We start from the raw sequence: 19,868 nt of genomic DNA on the forward strand, positions 1-19,868 counted from the left end.
GCTTAGCTCAAGATATTTAAAAAGGAGTAGAGACAGAAAAGAAACCAACTCAACACTCGTTCTTATTAAACATTCCATTCGACATATTGTTTTTCTAATTTTACAAACTAGAAAAAAAACTGTACTAAATTCACCGACTACACCGACACAACCATGTACCTCCTGTATTTGCCAAGATAATTGCTTTACAATGTACAGGGTATACGACAAACCTCGACACATTACACTTTAAGAGAATTTTCCAGATACTCTGCTTCCTTTCTAATGCAACAACAATTTTCAAAAATGTTTAATCTGGAATGGTATCAAACTATCAATGTGAATAACAACATTTTCTGTCAAGTTGTCATATCTGCTGCTGTTACTGTGGATTCCAGACGCAACAAAAGTTTCTTTTTTAAGAGCTGGCAAGTAAGAGCATGTAAAGTAGGCAAGATCCAACACTGTCAGGTAGGAAGGATATTATGTAAAAAAAACATCTACCATTCTCAATCTCTTTGCACATTTTCCGTACTAGAACTTTAATATTTCACAGAAGTGTTAATAACCAGTAGGCATACTTTTCCTTACCCGCATACAGTCCCTTTATCAGAATGTGAACAATATAAGACTGCATGGTTTATGTGACACTTTTGTCTAAACAAGTACCTTGGGGTACTCCACCACATGCTGCATTACTGGCGGTATGGTCTGAAATTTCAAGTTTCTACAAAAGTAACCTTGGATAACAAGTTACAATTTCAAAAAGGCAACATTTAATGTTTAGCCTTAATATACTGAGGTCATAATCAAAGTATAGCAAAAACTGTGCGCATGTAAAAAATAGTGTTTTAGGCACAGCTAACGTGCTACACAGTAAATCAGATCAACATCAAAACTTTTTTTTCATGGCAGCATATGGTTTCAGGAGGTGTGTGTGTGTGTGTGTGTGTGTGTGTGTGTGTGTGTGTGTGTGTGTGTGTGTTCTGTTGGAACACTCAAGTCTGCCCAGAGTCACAAGATTGCTATCAAAAATGTATTTTTTACAGTCTTAGGTCGTATGTGCGTATCACAGTCCTAGGGAGGCTTTGAGCAAAGATGCCATATCTTCAGGTATGGTCCCCTCATCACCACCTAAAGAACATTTGATGCTTTATTACATTTTTTCTCTTCATTTTCAAATTATTCAGAAGGTTAGGGTAAACATGTCAAATGGGTCAAAAACGATTAGTCACCGCCCTAAAGCTTTGGATAGGGCTGCACAATATACACGTCACGAAAGGCTGCAACAAATCACAATGACACAAAACTGATTTTTTTTTGTTAGTTGAAATTAAATATCAGTAGAAAACCGCACATTAAAACGTAACTGTTGCTTTTTAAGTGGTGCCATTTATAGTCAATATGTTGTTAAATTTGTTCCAATAAAAGAACGTTGTAACGGATTTTATTGTGTTTACTCAATTTGTTGTATTTTAGAAGAACACAAAGCAGCAGAACTGAGAATATCTGTTTATCTGTTAATATCGTTAACATTTGGCATATTCTCCTCCCATCGTGCAGCCCTAGCTTGGAGGCACCTGAACAATAGAATATAAGACGACCCTAATTATAAGACGACCGCCCCTCCTTTCAAGACGCATTTTTGGGAACATACTTTATAAAAGCCAAATATTGTTTTCATAAAAGGAAATTTTATTTGAAAATGATTTGAATAAAAAAAAAAAAAAAACGGTAAAAAATAAATAAAGGTGGGCTGTTTTCAACATCTTTTAAATGAAATAACATTTTTTGTTATAACATTTTCAAGATGAAAGTGTCACATCTAAATCAACGGTGAATATTGCCGAGGCCTCTGCTGAATGACTGCTCTGGGCGTCCCATCATTTCGTTTTTCAGTCACGTAATCACACACTCTCCTGTCCATCTCTTTGAGGACCACAATGAGATTTTCTCTGGCTGTTTGCATTTGTAGACGGTGGAACATCTCCATGACAACGCCTAGTTGTACTTCCCTTCTAACTTCTCTCTCTCTCTCTCTCTCTCTCTCTCTCTCTCTCTCTCTCTCTCTCTCTCTCTCTCTCTCTCTCTCTCTCTCTCTCTCTCTCTCTCTCTCTCTCTCTCTCTCTCTCTCTCTCTCTCTCTCTGCCTCTCTCTAAATTAACAGCACTCCTTACAGAAATCCGCACTGCTTGTTTGTTGTTATTTTGATTACTTTGAACGCATCGGCAAATTCGAACCAATTTAATGTACTCATCACAAAGATTGTGTGCATGCAGTCCAGAGTCCTCACCCTCAGCAGCAGTCATGTCCTGCTCCAGCTTTAGTTTCTTCTGGCCCAGCTGCAGCATGCAGTCATCTATGCTGTCCTTGCTGATTAGCTTAATCACCTGTACAGTCCTGAAAGCCACAGCGATGTACAGCAGTCACGACAGGAAAGCAATACATTAATCTCTTAGCGTTCCTTTTCTAGAGGGGTGTGGGACAGGACATGTTTAGGGGGTACCAGCAAGTCAACAGTAGATACCACATAGAAGTGGTACACGGCATCTAAAAGCTGGGTAGCATTTGACATACAGCATAGCACTGTGTGTCAAGTTTTATAGTCATGAATCAGAAATAAATATGTAATAACTGATTAATTAATGAGTATATGGCTAAATGAGTCTCACTTTAAGGGTGAAAAAAAAAAAAAAAAGATAGAAATTGCTACAGCATAGGATCGTGATATTTTCCGTGGAAATAGTGCATCGATACACAGGCGCTAAGTGTCAATCTTTTATTATTTATGTGTAGGTAAGTTTGTCTAAATGACAATACCATTTTGCAGCAATAAAATTGAAGTGATATGAACAATAAAATAGATGTTGACAAAGTTTCCTTTAGGACATCAAGTGAAATTGGGGAAAAATTAGAAGTTGGAAAAAGGCTATGAACTGCGATTTATCGCAGAATATTGCAATTGTTTAAAATCGCAATAATATTGTATCGTGGCATAAGTATCGTGATGATATCGTATCGGGAGGTGGTTCCCTCCCCCATCTCACTTATACATCATAAGTTGTTGCAACAGTTTTGGGGTTGATAGAATTTGTTGCACAGATATGGTGCACATTTTGACAGTTTTTCGACCACTCGAAAATTGATAAAAATGATTAAACATTCTTCCGATATTCCACATTAAGACACGTTCATGAGAAATTCATGCTGTCATTTGGCATAAAAAAAAAAAAAAATCCTTATGGAAGGCCGAGGCAAGGTGCATTAACCGCATTTTTACCTGCGGTGGTCCTGTAATTGCAATAAATACCAACTGGAATATTCTGAGATTTCATTCTACATGCATACAGCACAAGTGTTTTCTGCCCAATGGCTGACGGAATAAGGGGGGAGGGACCTTATCAGGTCAAAATCCTCCCATAAGAATATTGGAGAATAATTCACAGATTCCATCTTACTTGGTCTGGCCTACGCGGTGACACCTGTCCTCTGCCTGTTTGTCATTGTAGGGATTGAAGTCGATGTCATGGAGGATGACAACATTAGCGGAGGTGAGGTTGATTCCCAGGCCACCAGCACGTGTTGACAACAGGAACACAAATATGTCAGGATCCGTGTTGAACTCATCAATCAACACAATCCTGCAGGACAAAGAAATAACGTTAACCATGTTATGTGACACAGTTTATGTGGAGGGACATGATAACAAGTAAAAAAAAAAAAAAAAGGAAAGGAATTTGCGTTAACGCCTGATTTACGCACGCGTGTTCTGTACTTCGGTCCCTCGCACCGATCTGTAGTTTGGCCTGTAGGCATAGCGCACCGGAGATTTCTGTATTCACAGTTACCTCCAGGTCAAAGCACCCTATTTATAACTCTTTCGGTATTTTAAGCCTTTATTCCATAGGACAGCTTGGACATGAAAGGGGAGAGAGCAGGCGACTGATATGACAAGGACTGGGCGCTCGCTGTACCAGGTGAGCTACCCAGGCACCCACAGCACATCATTTTGACCCACGGTGGGAACTGCGGTTGCATGCTTGGACTGTTATGAAGAGAGAGGAGAGGCATTTCCCCGAGCACTCTCTGCATGTAGCCAGACAACTCCTGTTGGAGCATATGCCTGGCACGTAGCCTCCACCAAGCCATCTATTTATTTTTTATATCACCCCCCTTTTTATCCTACTCAGAAAGGGATCTTTTTGTGTGCCTTTATTTTCCCACATGTGAGGTCAAAAAAAAAAGGTTAACACTACATTGTAATAACATTACCAAGTAATGTAACATTCAGGTCAACATGGCCATCTGCTGTTTGTTGGGCATTAGTTTGCCATATTATGCTTTCAGCTTATTTTTTTAAGCATACAGTACCTTTGACGTAATTCTGGAGAAAAATTACATTTTTATTAATTTAGATTATTGCAAAAAAAATAAAAAAGATTTGAACAAAGCAAGCATATTTGCCAGCTTAAAATACCCCTTTTAAAGTACATTCAGAACCTAAAAAAAGTGTGATTCATCTCAATTCAATATTTTAATCAAATGACAACCCTACTAAACAGATTTTTATTAATACGATTATAATTCATGATCCTATCTTCTTGGCTACAACTACTGACCTGTTGGCTATGGGTGTGGATCCATCCAGTCGGACGTAACGATGCTTAAGATGTTTCAGCAGCACCTCCACGATGTCCAGCATCATGGTGAACTGACTGAATAAAACCACTCTGTCTCCCTGTAAGGCAGAAGAAAAGCTGTGGTACAGGACAAGATCTTTACTTGTTGGTACATGCAGCCTGCACTCGCCCTGCACGCACCACAGCCATGGTTCTGCAAATGTGTACTAACCTGGGTTTTAAGTGAGGCCAGCAGCTCTGTGAGGAGGAGGAATTTCCCAGAGTCAAGCAGGAGATTGTGTTCAAGCTGGTAGGAGCTGATAGAGCAGTACTGCTGGCACAGACGATGCAGCTCAAAGTCTGACATCACTTCCATGTCCTCCTGGATCAGAACAGCATCCGCATCAAAGTGAGTTGGCTCCTGTGGAGGGAGAGAAAGCATGAAGGAAAAGATGTACCCCACAAGTGGTACAGAGGGAACGGCAAAAAGGAGCCGCATTAGTGTGGAATAAAAAACAATTGAAATATTGAAGAAAAACAGGGAGTAGGACTGACCTTGAGCATGAGTCTGCTCATGGCTTTGAGCTTTTCTGTGGTGTAGTACTGTCTGTGAAGCAGAGGATGGTTGGCCATCTTCCTCAACTGCATCATCACATTACACAACTCATGTTCTGCAGAGAAAATGTTAACCACACATTTACTTTCTGTTATTTGCACACAATTACACTGATGCACAACAGTGAGCCGTGTATCCGGCTTACTTTCGCCATTGGCAGAAGCCTTGAGTTTGTTTACGAGGCTCTGGTAGAGAACCTGCTGTTTCTCACTCATCGGGCAGGACACTACCCTCTCTTCCTTGGCTGGCAGCTGCTTGAGGACCTGGAAGAAAGGGAAGACAGTTGTTCACAATACTTACACAAGGTTTGAACTATTATGACCCTCAATGTGACCATTATTTAGCAAATGGTTCTGCCCTAGAAAAAACGGTTTGTGTGAAAAGTTTTTGATGTTGTTTTTGTCACTTTTTCAGCGTTTATATATAAAAAAAAAAAAAAAGAAAAAAAAAGGAATTTTTTGCTGATTTTATTTCCTGCGTTTTGTATTTCTTTAACATTTGTCACTTTTTTTAACGTCGTTTTGTCATAGCTCTGATATAGAACGTTTTTGGAAACGGGTCAAATTTGACCCGAGGACCACAGGAGGGTTGATGGAGACTCGTGATTCTTCTCTAACCAACAGAAATAAATCAAAACGTTGATTGGATTATACTTCTACCACCAACGTTTTTAACATAGTTGGATGCAGAGAAACCATTTAATTTATTTACCCACCAGTAATTTGAAACCGGGAGACTGAGAAAACCCTTTTATGCCAGATTTCCCTAGATAACACACCTTCCACATACATGCTATTTACACAATACAAATCTGTAACTTTGTTAACTTACCTCGCTCTTCACTCTTCGGAGGATGAACGGTTTCATGATGAGTTTGGCCTGAGAAATACGATCCCTCTCAAAGCGGCTCTGCTCCTCATGGGATTTCTGACAAATAACATAAAACAGTGAACAAAAATAAGCTGGTTAAACAGCTTGTAAGGAAAAACACGTATTTTTTTGAAATTGTGAAAAATAATTTCAAGGGACTAAATAAATACAGTGGGGGGCCAGGATGCCTTAACACAGCATGCTATTTTATAAAAGTACAAAGAGTGTTAAAATAATCTGAGCTTTACATTCATTCATCCAGCTTCAAATAGCATAGGAGGTCTAACACACAAACATACACACCATAGAAAACATTTTGGAGAGCTGTGTAGTGGAGCTGGAGAACATGGAAGGCATGATGAAGTTCAGGAGAGACATCAGCTCTAAGAGGTTGTTCTGTAAAGGAGTTCCTGTCAAAAGCAAGCGATGCTCAGCCTAGAGGGAAAAATAGAGAGAGAGAGAGAGAGAGAGAGAGAGAGAGAGAGAGAGAGAGAGAGATATCCTTAACCTTAATGTGCAAATCATTCTGATGACAGATGTGAAAATACAACAAAATTAGGTGGTTGGTGGTGATAGAAAAATTGCGAAATGTCAGTGAACTAACGTTAATCTCCATAAGGTGGCGGTAGCGCAGAGAGTTCATGTTCTTCAGCATGTGACCTTCATCAAACACAGCATACTTCAGACGCAGCTTACGGAAAAGGCTGCGGTCGTTGGCATTTCCTATGGCCATGTTATACCTGTAAAACAATCAAACAAGCAAAGCGGAATACAACAAATGTACCCCATCACTTTGTGCGTAGGTGTGAGTGACAGGTTGCTTCAGGCTCTTAATGGTCCTGTAGTCACCGGGACAAAAAGGGTTCGCTCACGTTGTCACAATGACGTTGCACTCATCCTCTCCACTGAGGAGGTCGTGTTTGAGGTAGCGGCGGTCCTCCACAGATCCTGCACACAACATATGGAGACACTGCTCAAAACCCGTGAAAAGACCATTAATAAGGCTGTGTACAGAGTAACTACAGCACCGCATCAAAATGTACGCGTGATCACACTGAACACTTAAGGTTCCCAGATGAATTGGAGGGTTCACATAACAAAGACAACATGAGAGAATGTATTGTGAAAAAAAGGAAGTCGTACCACAATAGACTAGCACTCTGAGGCTTGGGCACCACAGCTTCAGCTCTCTGACCCAGTTATCTACAAGACAGAAATAATGAATTAAGCATTAACTGATTTTTTTTTGAAGTACTCATTTTCACAAAGCAAAAGAAATTGAGCTCCAAGAAGTTCCAGAAACAGACTTAAAAGCTGCAGTCTGAATGGACACAAGGTAGTATCTAGTTTAGATGCACCAGAGCAGCAGGTGAGGTGAAAAGAAAAAGGTCCTTTTATCAAACAGAACATTCTATGTGTAAACATGGTCTTAGGAAGACAGACACAACATGTCGTTATGCTAAACATGATCATGGTGTCAGATTAGAAAGGGGGGGGGGGGGGGGGGGGGGGGGGGGGGGGGGGGGGGGGGGGGGCAGCAGCTCAGTCAGTAGGGAGTTCCCCCTTCCTGACATTCTCCATGACTCTCCATTAGTGTGTGTACAGGATAGGATGTATAGTGCATGTACAATATAAACTGAGCATGTGTGTGTAATTCAGGCCTGTGTAGTAACAGTGTGTTAATAGTATACATTATAAAGTATGTATTATTAGATACTATGAAGCAAAGTAGCAAAGGGTGAGATTTACGATGATCATTACCTAATGTAGAGGCCGGCACAGTGATGAGGTGAGGACCGTCTATTCCATTCTGGTACAGCTGGGCCAGAAACGCTATAGCCTGGATAGTTTTTCCCAAACCCTGAGAGAAGATGGAAAGAGAGCGTAAAATAAAGAGATGGAGCAATACAGAGTCAGTCAGATATTAAGGCACCATGATAACAAAATAAAGAAAGAGCCTTGTGGACAAACAAAAAAAGATATTTTTAACATCCGCACTTCAGACACGATATACAACAAATATTAACAGCAAATATTCCGACAGACTTTAACAGCACTGCACTTTTACGAAAACCAAACAAATCAAAGTTCTCATCGTCTTGGCGCTAAAACAACATATGTAACTCTCTACTGCTTTTACTCTTCTTCTTTCTTCTCTGTACTCTCTGATGTATATTCACCTGCAGAATGACTACTTATTCAAGCCAAACCCTCTAACAGCATTGAGTTGGGACTTTAACAACGGGTAAGCACCTGCTGCCCTGATTGGCTGAATAAATGTTAACATTCCATCCGTTTTTCCCTCTGGGCGTGTGATCAACACAACATAAATGTTGGTAGTGCCCCTTACCATTTCATCAGCAAGGATCCCACTCAGTTTGTGCTCATGCAGAAGAAGCAGCCACTTTAGACCAATCAGCTGATATGGTTTCAGCTGGTACCTGAAAGACAACCAGTAGCTGACTGAGAACCAGAACAGGATCCCGCATTTTCATCAGAACACATACTGTAAGCCAACTGTCACAAATAGTCCTGATGCGTCATTTATGGAAACGCGTGCAAAACTGCTGCAACTATCGGCATGCAAGATGTCCCAAAACGTGTCTGGAATAACTTAAACATGTGCAAAGACAAGTGCCAGATATGCCAGAGGAAACTGGCACATCACAAATAAAAAGGGTTTGACAAATCATCTGACAATTAACAGCTTAGCCATGATAAGGTTTGATTGCCAGGCCTTATAAATGATGCATATATTTATCTCTATGCAATCTTTAATTTATTTGATGTAATTATCTAATCCGTACTGATTCCGTTTTCTGTCCGCGTCTGGCTAACCTGTCTGCAACGCTGACCGACAGACTGCAAAGTTAACTCAAAGATAAATAGTTTTCATGTCTGCTCCATGGAAGGAAAACAGAAGAAATCCATGAAGATTAGTGGAAAGGAGCAGGAGTGAATGTTTTTCTACCAAATACCTCGATATAGATACCACAACGATATTGTAGTGTTGACTCTTGGTCCTGTCACTAAATATTTACACAATGAGATGTTTGATAAATAATCGTCAGTAATGTGGATATAATGACTAAGTGGGTAAAGGCTAATAATAGAACTATTACACCAGCCTGGTAAGTTCAGAAAATGACATCACTTTACTGTAATACGGCCTTTAAAACCAAGAAAAGTGAAGACTTCTGTCATATTACGATATCCAGAATCAAAAACAATATCTAGTCTCATATCCCAATATCGATAGAATATCAATATACTGCCCAGCTCTAGTGGGACGTGTGAAGAGCTGGGCGATATGGGGGAAAAATTAAACGTTAAGATATTTTTTACCAAAGGCCAATATTGCGGAAATGTTGTATGGTTGACTATTGGTGCCTTCACAAAATATATGTACACAATGAGTATTGATAAATAATCACCAATAATGTGGCTACGACAACTAAGTGGGTACATTCTGATAATTAGTTTGCTCACTGTAATGCAGCCTTTAAAACTAGGAAAACACTTGTGCCATATCACAATATTCAAAATTTAAGACAATATAAACCCTCATACATTGATGACGATATAATATCAATATATTGCCCAGCCCTAAGTGTGTATGTGTGTGGGTGTGTGTGTGTGTGTGTAAGTGTAAACATTTCAGGAAAGGCTCCACGATTAAGATAAGATACAAAACAAAAAATTAAAAGTCTGCATTCTCTGAGAGGTTACAGCATGTGTTTAGGTGCCTTTTACTCACTGGCTGTTGAGTACACTGGGCTGTTTCATGGCCCCTGTGCCCCTCTCCATCACCTGAGTCACCTGTTTGAACATTTTTGAGGAAATGGTATTGCATTTGGACATCAGCCCCAGGACAACCTGCCGCTCTTTGAGGACAACTCTGCAGCCCAGCAGCAAGCCATCCGACAGTCCATTTTCCTTATGGAAGACATCAATCTGTAGAGGAAAGAAGGAACAGGTAGAATACACACAATATGCTGAGTATTTAGACAGTAGCTATTGACTACTACCGCACAATTATTAGCAAGAAGTCATTGAATGACTCAACGATGGATAGGGACAAAATGTTTGAAAATCACTGAATTACTTCATGCCAGTTGCCAGGTTCCATATTTCTATGATCAGGGTAGTGATTTTTTAAGCCCATCTTGTTAAAACATTATAGAGCCAAACAATTTTATTTTATAAAATCATAATCTTATCACATCCATAGATAGTAGTACAGTTGTTAAATCTTAATAAAATGTATGACGCATATATGACGCAAGTTCAGGTATCAGAATCCCTATTCAGGGAGCGAAAAATGGTATCCGACTATCTCTACCAACAACACTACCTTTTAGTTGACCTTGGTTTATACAAAAAGGTATTAAATATGTCAATGCTCTATTATTGCAACATAATAATTATGACATGACACCCTGTTGTAATTAATATGCACCACTTTGGCTAACATTTACTCACTGATGACAGATATTTGGAAAATGACTAAGGTAAATGTGCCAAAAGAGAGCATGAGGTGAGATATCAGGAGGTGAGGAGTTCTATTTAACAGACTGTAAGAAATATCTCGTCTACACGAAGACCTTGGTGTAGAGCTCAACATGGAAGAGAGAATGAAACTCAAGTCCTGATGTCAATTTCCAGGTGTTTGTAGGAAAATCAAGACTATGGCTGACTGTACTGCTTTGTTTTTACAACTTTTCCCATTGATAGCTTGTGTAAACTTTCATTTAAAATGAAGGAACCATCTGCATGACATCTATTTGATGTTTTTTTGTCTCATTTGTTTAGAAACACACAAACAGACACAACCACTCGCTCTCACCAGGCTTTGCCAGCCATCAAAGGGCCTCAGTTCCAAAATCTTCTGGGCCTTTTTAACAGAGCACCCAGCGATAAGCGACAGCTCATCAATCGACGCGTCCTGGAAAAACTGGAGGATCTCTTTCTTCAGATCCGTCATGCCACCGTTAGAATCCAGCTCATCATCAGAGTCCTCAAACTCACTACTAACGGTTTCCTCTTCATCGTCATTTTCCCCCTCAGAGCTGACATGATCGTCGGATTCACGCGCCTTCATCTTTCTCTCTGCTGCCTGCTTCTTAGCTATACTGGTCCCACTGGCAAATCTGGACAGCATCTGAGCAGCAGAGGAAGAGGAGGTTGGCTTCAGGGAGGAAGAGGTAGTTGTTTTCTTGACTGAGGAGGATGACGATACGGAGTCAGAGCTTTTTTTAAGCCTGGTTGACAGAGTGAAAGTGCTACTTCTGTTTTTGAAATCGTCACTGTCTGAGTCTTCACTGTCCTTTGTAGCATCTGAATCGTCTCGACGGTCCTCCTCTGTGTCAGTAATAATGATATGGTCTTCGGAAGAGTCGTCTTGGCCTCTGCTACTTGTACTGTCTCCATGGTCTTTGTGGCGCGTCAACTTCCTGTGGCCCTTGCTCGACTTGTCTTTGCTCTTCGATTTACTGGATTTCTTTTCTACTGTGTCAGGTGAGCTGAAACTGGCATCTGACAACAGAAAAGAAGAAAAATGACATGAGCCTGAATCTGTATGAGAATCCGTTATGGAACGTGATAGTTATAAGGACACGGTCAGTGAAGTGATGGCTAGATTCAGATGAAGCGCTGGCACCTGGGTCTGAGAACATTTGTAGAACCTGCAGAGCATCCTCAACATTCCAGTCGTGTTCCTGCAGCACCATCCGCAGCTCCTACAACACGACACACATAAGCAAGGGTTAGAACTAAAAAGCAAGATCCACGGGTTCCAGAAACAGCCTTGGGAACTCTACAATTTGTACTTTTCTCATTGGGGTCTGCGTGGCTGTTAAGTCATTATCGAGTGTCAGCCATCCTTTAGATGAAAGATCAGTCAAGTACTCTAAGGCTTTTTTGGTGAAACACACGGCTTACGTTGTCGTTGGTCTTTGCTTCAAAACAGTTCTGTTAATTTTAGGAAATTATCTTTATTTACCATTTAAGAATATTTTTGGGACACTATTAAATGATAACATGGCGTAAGTAGGGTTGGGAATCACCAGACGACTCTCGATTTGATATCATTACGAAACTTATGCCACGATATGACATTTTGGCAATTTTAAACATATTGCAAAATTCTGTGATATATTGCAATATATAACATTTTTTCCAACTTCAAATTTTTCCCATTTTCAAATGATGTCCCCAAAAGGAAACATCTCTTATCTAAAAAGATTTCTCTCTTCATATCACTTCAATTTTATTGCCGCAAAATGGGATTGTCAAGTAGATAAGCTGGCCAAAACATATAATAAAAGATACTTGGTGCCTGTGTATCAATACATTATTGCTACTGAAAATATTACAATATTATGCTCGATTCTTGCCCCATCCCTAGGCGCAAGTAGTGTGTGAGTTGTCATAATGAGCTTAAATGTGCTGAAGCGTTTTAAGTTGCAAGCCTTCTGACGCTGGACTAGTGCCATCCCTTTAAACTGCATCATGGGACATAAACTCAAAGGCTCAGTCACAAACACATCTTAGTGTTATGTAGAGTATAACCCAACATTTGCACGGTGGAATCAGATTAAACTAAAATGATTTCAATATGAAATCACTTAAAACGTTCCAGAGAGGGACACGCGTCTGTGCGTTCTCACCTCCTTGTCCTGGTCAGGAAACTTTTTCTGCAGTCTTCGGACCATGGCTTCCTGCTTCTCCCAGTTTGGCTCTTTGCTGTCATCTTCTTCTTCTTCAGAATCCTTTTGGTTTGAATAAGAAATGGGGTATACAAAACTGAGAGGAACCCACCTTACCACCTCAAATAAAATCTTTTGTGCATCAGGCCTTATAAATATATGCAAACATGTGTCTGTGTTTTCTGTCTGTGTGAAAAAACAAGAAAATCGTGTTTTCAAAACAGATTTTTGGACCTACAGTATGCAGCAACTGTTCTTTTTCTCTGCAGTGTAGGATGGCATGGCTTTTGATGTACTTGAAATTTAAACGACAGGATCTTAAACAAGTCTACGTGTTAGGCCACTGTTTTAAATTGTAAGGTTATCATTAGTAATCTTACCACTGATGACCTTCTCTTCTTGCTGGGTTGAATTTCACCACCTTCCTGAGAGCTGCTGGATCCATCCTGCTTTCTTTTCCTGCTTTGGTCTGGGGCTAAGATCATAAAAAAGTAGACAACTGATTGAGAAATGTAGGTGTGTGTGTGTGTGTGTGTGTGTGTGTGTGTGATTTTCTGCAACATTTTCCACACATTGAAATTACATCTTACTTTTCTCCACCTGCACACCAGCTTTATTAATAACTTCTTGCATCAAGTGTTACATTTTTTTTTTTTTAATTGCTCTGAGAATGATCTGAACGTATCACAAAACACAAAAAAACTAATTAAAAACTCTTGTTCAACCTTATCAATTCCATGTGACAAATAAAACTTGATTGAATTGAGCATGGACTGTCATATGCTTATGAAAAATCAATTGTTTACCTTCTTTATCACCAAACCTTAAAAGGCATGCAGCTACAGCCCCATCCAATGTGCTCGTGCTCCTAATAACCTGAAAATGGAACAGAACAAGGTGCTATGAACAGAGAAAATCAGGAGATTAAAAAAAAGGGACGGTGTCATATCAACAGGGTCCAAATTATAGCTGGCTGTTACGTACAATTAAATACGCTATCAAAGAGTAATACCACAATGCAGAACCTTCAAATTGGCTTTGGATGTCCCTGGAGTCAAACTTATGTGTTCTATGTTGAGAAGTTGGCACGCTTCTAGCTTAACTCACCTCCAGGACCTCTGTCCTTGACAACTGAGGAAACATCTCCAGTAGTCTGTTGATGTTCTCCTCCATTTCTTGTTCCTCGTCATCCGTGTGATCTGATGCCACATTTTGGGATGATTTCCCTTTGGGATTCCTACAGAAGACAAGACAAGGTGACGGCGAAGAAGTCATGGATTAGCACGAAGACGAGAAATCGTAACTCGTTTCAGTTTATACTTACTTGAACTTCCTGGTTATTGGTATTTTGGTCTTTGTTTCGGAGAGAAGCTTATCCTCCTCCAAGTCAATTGTTATGACTTCTTCAAAAACCACTCCTCGCGCATGGGGCTTTGGTGAGGCTTTGACAGATTTCATCTGAGCTGGACGGCGCAATGTTAAAAACAAGTTAGCATATGAATTCATGGCAGTAATACACACTACAATACTGGGGACTTAAGGTTTGGCTTCCCTACTATTTAAATGCAACATGTTGCAAGTGGGGTGATTACAGAAAGGAGAGTGACACCTGAGAATATTGACCAGTAACTCTGGCAGGCCATGTAACAAGTCATGTAACAACAGAAAATGCTACATTGTGCCATACCCCAAACAATATAGTTACATACCATAAGAGTATTTTTCTGGTGTTAAAGGACGTAGAGTAAAGAGACATTGTCTGAATGCTCCAATAGCCATTTTTAAAATACCTTTACATTATTTAGAGACACGCTGCCTTCAAAGTACTGTGATATTTGACTCGTCACTATTGCCCAGGTGCAACACAGGCACACTAATCTCACTGCAATGATAAAGATGTTGCAGCTCTAGATAACGGTACATCAGAAACTAACGCTAAGACAGTTTTGGTACATTGGGCGCAAACCCCACAGTTACTTCGTGAAATAGTCACTTTGACCTGCGAGGAAAGGACAGCATGTTAATAATAACCATGTTACCTAACTACTGCTAACGTTAGCATACTTGACACATCTGGCTAACAGCATCGTAAGCTAACGTTAGCTTTATATCTGCTAACGTTAGTTACCTGGTTTGTTCTCCTTCTCAGACTCTGGACTTTTGGAGCCGCTATCCTGGTCTTTGTTTGTTGTCGTCGCCGCCTTCTTGTCAAAACGAAAGCGGTCTAAATTGAACATGTTAACAGTCAGTTCGTGTCTGACAGCGACAGCTCTTTGTCTCTTTCAAGTCAGCAGTATTTTCTCTGCCCTGCCGCATGAAGCACAATGTTCCTGTTTGCCAATGAGACAGCCTAACGTTTAGTAAGACCGTCGGGCGTTAGCATAGCAGCCAGGACATCAGACCTGAAGACGGCGATTTTTAGCTATGTCACTGCTCCGTTACAGTTTGAAATGTATTTATTTATAAAACACTGATTTAATATCAAAGACGGATGTTTGACCCGTGGTCCAATTAGGTTTGTTGTATCTCGACCCTTGATTACAGCCGGTTTCCCGCGAAGTCCAGCGGCCCTGGAGGATGTGATGCCGGGCCGGCTCCGCTTATTGGTCAGACGAAGAGGCGGGCGGAAACTCACGGATGAGTCAAGACAATACACTGTAGTCTACTTCCGGTTCTGCTCAAATTCTGTTGGCCTCGTCGTGTTATAGTGTGGTGAAACGGTGTAACAGCAAAGAAGTTTTCAAACAAGTGCTCACAATAGACTGTAACGGTCTATGGTGCTCACTGAGCTGTGAAGAAGATCTCCAGATAAAAAAACAGCTCCTTTCTTGGGACATACTTAACTTGTGATGTTTTGCACTATATACGCTTTGTACTTTAGCACATGCACTTTAGGCCATATATATATACCATCAATTATCATGAACATAATACATGTATTCCAGCATCCTTGCACTATGGTCCATATTTAAATATTTTTTATTGAACTCTTTGTTCACTCACGCCTCTATATTGTTCTGTTTAGAGTATGTATATATTGTATGTTTATATATGTGTGTATATTTTATATATTTTTTTGTGTAAGCACATTGTGAGCAAGCAATTCCTTGTATGTGTCCTCATACCTGGCGAACAAAGCTGATTCTGATTCTGATTCTGAATTCTCTGGTACATACAGAGAATACATACAGAAAATGGTACATACAGAGCAATGTTTCTGTCGCTGAGGTGGACAACTCCCTGTAAGAAGAAACAGTAGCCTAGTGTATGTAGCTATAATGAAATCCTGTTGGCAGCGTTGGAGGGGGTGTCTGGTTTTGTCAGGCAATACAACTGGAGAAAGCTTGAAGAAAATATAACTTAGATAAAGTCTATAATAAATGTGTAGTGTCATCATCTTTTACCATACATTTCCTACATTTTTTTCCTCCAAATTGGCACATTTCGGAATCCAAATGTATTGACATTTAAACTTTTCTTGCATTGCATATTTTTGACTTGTCAAACCAGGGAAAGCAAAGGCACAGGCTAACTAGCACAGTGACAGCACAAAGTTGCAGTCATTATCAGTCATTATTATTAGAATCATAATCAGAAAAGCATTTATTGGCACAGTAAGTTACACCTATGCCTATGTGGAGTTTGCCTTGGTTTTTTTGTGCATAGGCCTTCATAAACAAACAAACATTTTGAACATTAATATGAAGATACAACACATACATATACAAATCTATCTACAAAGACTATGTACAAAACAGCTGTTTAGCATAGAAAAAGTAGGTTGAACGGGTTGAGTGCACAGTGCAGCATGTAAAAAAATATACAGTGTTATCCCTTTCACCTGTGTTTGACAGGTTTTATGAAAAGTAAAACAGAACTATTGTCAACAAAACTACAGACTTCCTAGTTATTTTAGTCAAATGCACCTGTTTCTGTGTGTTGTCCACTAGATGCCTCACTATAAAGGGAAACTGACCATGTTTTGCAGGTGAGTCAGAGACTGTTATACATTTAATGATCAACAGGGGGTAGCAGATCTACATTCTTTAAGTTGGGCTAAGGGTGTGTGAAGAAGTCTACCTGCAACTTGAATGCTACCCCTTTGTAACTTCTTTCTCTGTATCTGGGTGCGCTTTGTGTGCTCTTACTGAAGGTAATTTTGGAAGGACAAGTACTGTGTCTAATGATTTGAACAACTTATTATACACTGTGTCTTTGGTCCCGTACCGTTGCACTGATAACATGATCTTACACAAAACTCTGGTGTGCTGGGTCTCTGTGCCCCGTTGTGGGGTACACCGTTCTTAATTCAATGACAAAGAGTTACAAAACACTATGTAGCATCTGACATGAAATTGAAGTCAGTCCCTCTTAATTTGGAAAAAGATCTAATGAAAGCTGATTAGTAAATCACAGATTAGTCTGTCAAAGTTGATAAAGATACAACATGTTCAAATGAATTGGTTACATAGGACTGTATTATCAGAGTGACAACGTTATTTTTGAATGGTAACAGACTCACAATAATCCGCTCCTTCCCTGAGAAGACACCACAGCCATTGTAACTCCTTTCTTCATTTGGTCTTGTTAGTCAAAGTCATGGGCAAATGCAGATACCCCCCTTCGTACACACACACACACACACACACACACACACACACACACACACACACTACCTCGTACGATTTACTCCTCAGTATTATTGACATTTTACAAGATTAAAAAATGTATAACAAAACAACAGTCTAATCATAACACAGCCATACTGGGTTTGTAAACATTTGGTCCAATTTGCTCGCAGAAAATGGTACATGGTTTAATAAAAAATTGCCTCAAAAAGAAATTAAATATAACAGCAATCATGTACAGTAAATGTCACACATTTTGCATGAGCCACCTATGTTGTATTCATCAACCTATCACAGTTATGTAAACACTTCACCACTAATATACTCACACCTGTAGACTATGCTCAGATACAGTGAATATATTATGATTAGATCGGGTCCTCTCATCAGAACACCACAGCGCCATCCTGCCGCCTTACTGTCGCCCCCACCATCGTCATGGAGACCATGTAAGTTAATGCATGTGTGTGTGTGTGTGTGTGTGTGTGTTTGTGCTCTACCCTGGGCACAATAGGCAGACTGACACAGAGTCTGATAGGGGTCATGACCCCTAACAGCGGGAAGCTCAAACTGTGGCTCCTTGCCTTCTCCTGTTCTGGTCAAGGTTTTTGTATGTGTGTGTGTGTGTGTGTGTGTGTGTGTGTGTGTGTGTACATGAGTGTGTGTATGTGTGTGCTTGCGTGCATGTGTGTTGTACATCTGCATTAGGATAGACTTTTTAGTTGTTTTCTTCTTTATTTTTGCCAGGGTTGTTACCCATATGTGTCAGTTTACTATGTGTGTGTCTGTGTGTGTTTGGAGACAAGCAGGCACAGCACAGAAATATAAATCATCAGGCAGTCCTGAGGTGAGTCATAAACACACACAATTGCAGTGATAAGTACTGTGGATGTTTTAATGGATGTTCTGGCTTGAGGCGATAACTGAGATAACAGCCTGGGGGGAAAAAACGCACCCACACACACACGCTAGAACAAATACGTAGAACAAATGGAGTTGAGCGTGCATACTGGATGAATGAGTACTTCTCATAATATACATACTGTACATGTATGCATCTAATATGCAATAAGCTTTCATCTGCACATCCTGTGTGTTAGTTATGGGTGACTAACATTTGTACATTAAATGCATGATTCAAGTGCATGTGTACTTGCATGTGTGTCTGCATATGTGTGTGTTTTTAAGGTTGGTGTCATTGGTGCACGGTGTCCCAGTGGACTCGTCACAAAGTCTGTCACCACACAGTCACCATGGCGCCCAACTTGGCCGAGACCCGACGGCGGCAGGGAGCACCTTGTCACCGTGGTAACATGTCTGGGATGTAACCACCCCCACCCCCTAAGAAATACACTGAGAGACAAACACCACCCCATATGAAGGATCTTTCTAAGGGCAGAATACATTTAATGTTAAGGAAATAATTGTAGCCATTGACTGATAAGGCTTTGTGGTGAGAGACAGAGAGAAAGCAGGGACATAGATAGATAGATAGATAGATAGATAGAGAGATAGATAGATAGATAGATAGATAGATAGATAGATAGATAGATAGATAGATAGATAGATAGATAGATAGATAGATAGATAGATAGATAGATAGATAGATAGATAGATAGTTTGAATGCAAACTGATGCCAACACAACCAATACTGTTCACCCCATGACCTCTGTCATGTAAATATAATACAGAGTGTCGGTTTCTGGTACAACTTCCCCTCCTTCCAAGGTGCATGGAGAAGGAAAAGAAGTCTGAAAACTTCTTTCAGATGACCCTGATGAAGGCCAGAAGCCGAAACGCCTCGGTTTTACAATAATGTTCTGTATGCTACAAGTGTCTCTGGAGTTTTTAACCTCTTCAATGAAAATGATACAAAATAGACAGCCATTTGTTTTTACCTAAAACCCTTCTCTGTGGCTCTTGAATATTTCCCTTTTTCTTGTACTGATTTAACAATTTCAGAAAATGATCAATGCCATACACAAAACACTGATATCAAAACGTTTTCATTTGTTATCAATTCAATATAACACTTTAGAGAGATAAAACAGATAAGATGATATTTTAGGGGAAAAAGAACTCTAAGCTGTCATTGGCCAAGTTTCAACAGTAAAAGTTCCATATACATACCAGCGTGCAAAGTTGGACAGCATAGAGGAATACCAAATGATGTACCTATGATGAAGTACTATGATGAAGTACCTATGATGTCAAAATGCTATGCTGCTGGAAAACATCTGGCCTGTTGATATGTCTCTGCATGTGTTGCAGATCCATTGGTGCTGTGTTGTTTCGGATCCTGCACAGAGACCAAAAGCTTTTGGCTGAGATAAGACAAGATAAGATAAGATAAGATAAGATAAGACTTTATTGTCTCCTAAAGGATAAATTTGTCTTGGGTATTCAAGAGAAACAAATGGTGACACATTGCGCATGCACACAGTTAAC

The 19,868-nt window shown here is 40.0% G+C and overlaps 1 protein-coding gene across 2 annotated transcripts; it reads right to left on the minus strand.

Moving 5' to 3' along the window:
• Window positions 1-393: 393 nt before the first annotated feature.
• Window positions 394-15,397, minus strand: smarcad1a (SWI/SNF-related, matrix-associated actin-dependent regulator of chromatin, subfamily a, containing DEAD/H box 1 a). 2 transcript variants are annotated; one of them, XM_034873101.1, is made up of 23 exons: window positions 14,920-15,397; window positions 14,116-14,254; window positions 13,899-14,028; window positions 13,598-13,667; window positions 13,172-13,260; window positions 12,753-12,854; window positions 11,744-11,822; window positions 10,931-11,619; window positions 9,842-10,038; window positions 8,435-8,525; window positions 7,846-7,945; window positions 7,228-7,287; window positions 6,957-7,032; window positions 6,689-6,824; window positions 6,388-6,519; window positions 6,046-6,141; window positions 5,360-5,477; window positions 5,154-5,269; window positions 4,831-5,019; window positions 4,599-4,717; window positions 3,438-3,620; window positions 2,273-2,379; window positions 394-1,113 (listed from the first exon to the last, which is right to left on the minus strand). In XM_034873101.1, the coding sequence occupies exons 1-23, from the start codon at window positions 15,026-15,028 to the stop codon at window positions 1,049-1,051; spliced, it is 3,192 nt and encodes a 1,063-aa protein (XP_034728992.1). In that variant the 5' UTR covers window positions 15,029-15,397; the 3' UTR covers window positions 394-1,048. The 2 variants fall into 2 exon arrangements, with proteins under 2 accessions (XP_034728992.1, XP_034728991.1); XM_034873100.1 differs by having other exon boundaries at window positions 13,172-13,266.
• Window positions 15,398-19,868: the final 4,471 nt, after the last annotated feature.

This window comes from Etheostoma cragini, chromosome 5, assembly GCF_013103735.1.
Source record: "Etheostoma cragini isolate CJK2018 chromosome 5, CSU_Ecrag_1.0, whole genome shotgun sequence".
NCBI lineage: Eukaryota > Metazoa > Chordata > Actinopteri > Perciformes > Percidae > Etheostoma > Etheostoma cragini.

Excerpts from the sequence above, each read along its gene's own strand:
- smarcad1a (XM_034873100.1), bottom strand. The coding sequence starts at position 15,028 with ATGTTCAATTTAGACCGCTTTCGTTTTGACAAGAAGGCGGCGACGACA. Across the intron at positions 8,526-9,841 it reads CCCAGTGTACTCAACAGCCA|GTACCAGCTGAAACCATATC; the intron begins GTGAGTAAAAGG and ends GTTGTCTTTCAG. Across the intron at positions 6,142-6,387 it reads TCTCCAAAATGTTTTCTATG|AAATCCCATGAGGAGCAGAG; the intron begins GTGTGTATGTTT and ends GTTATTTGTCAG.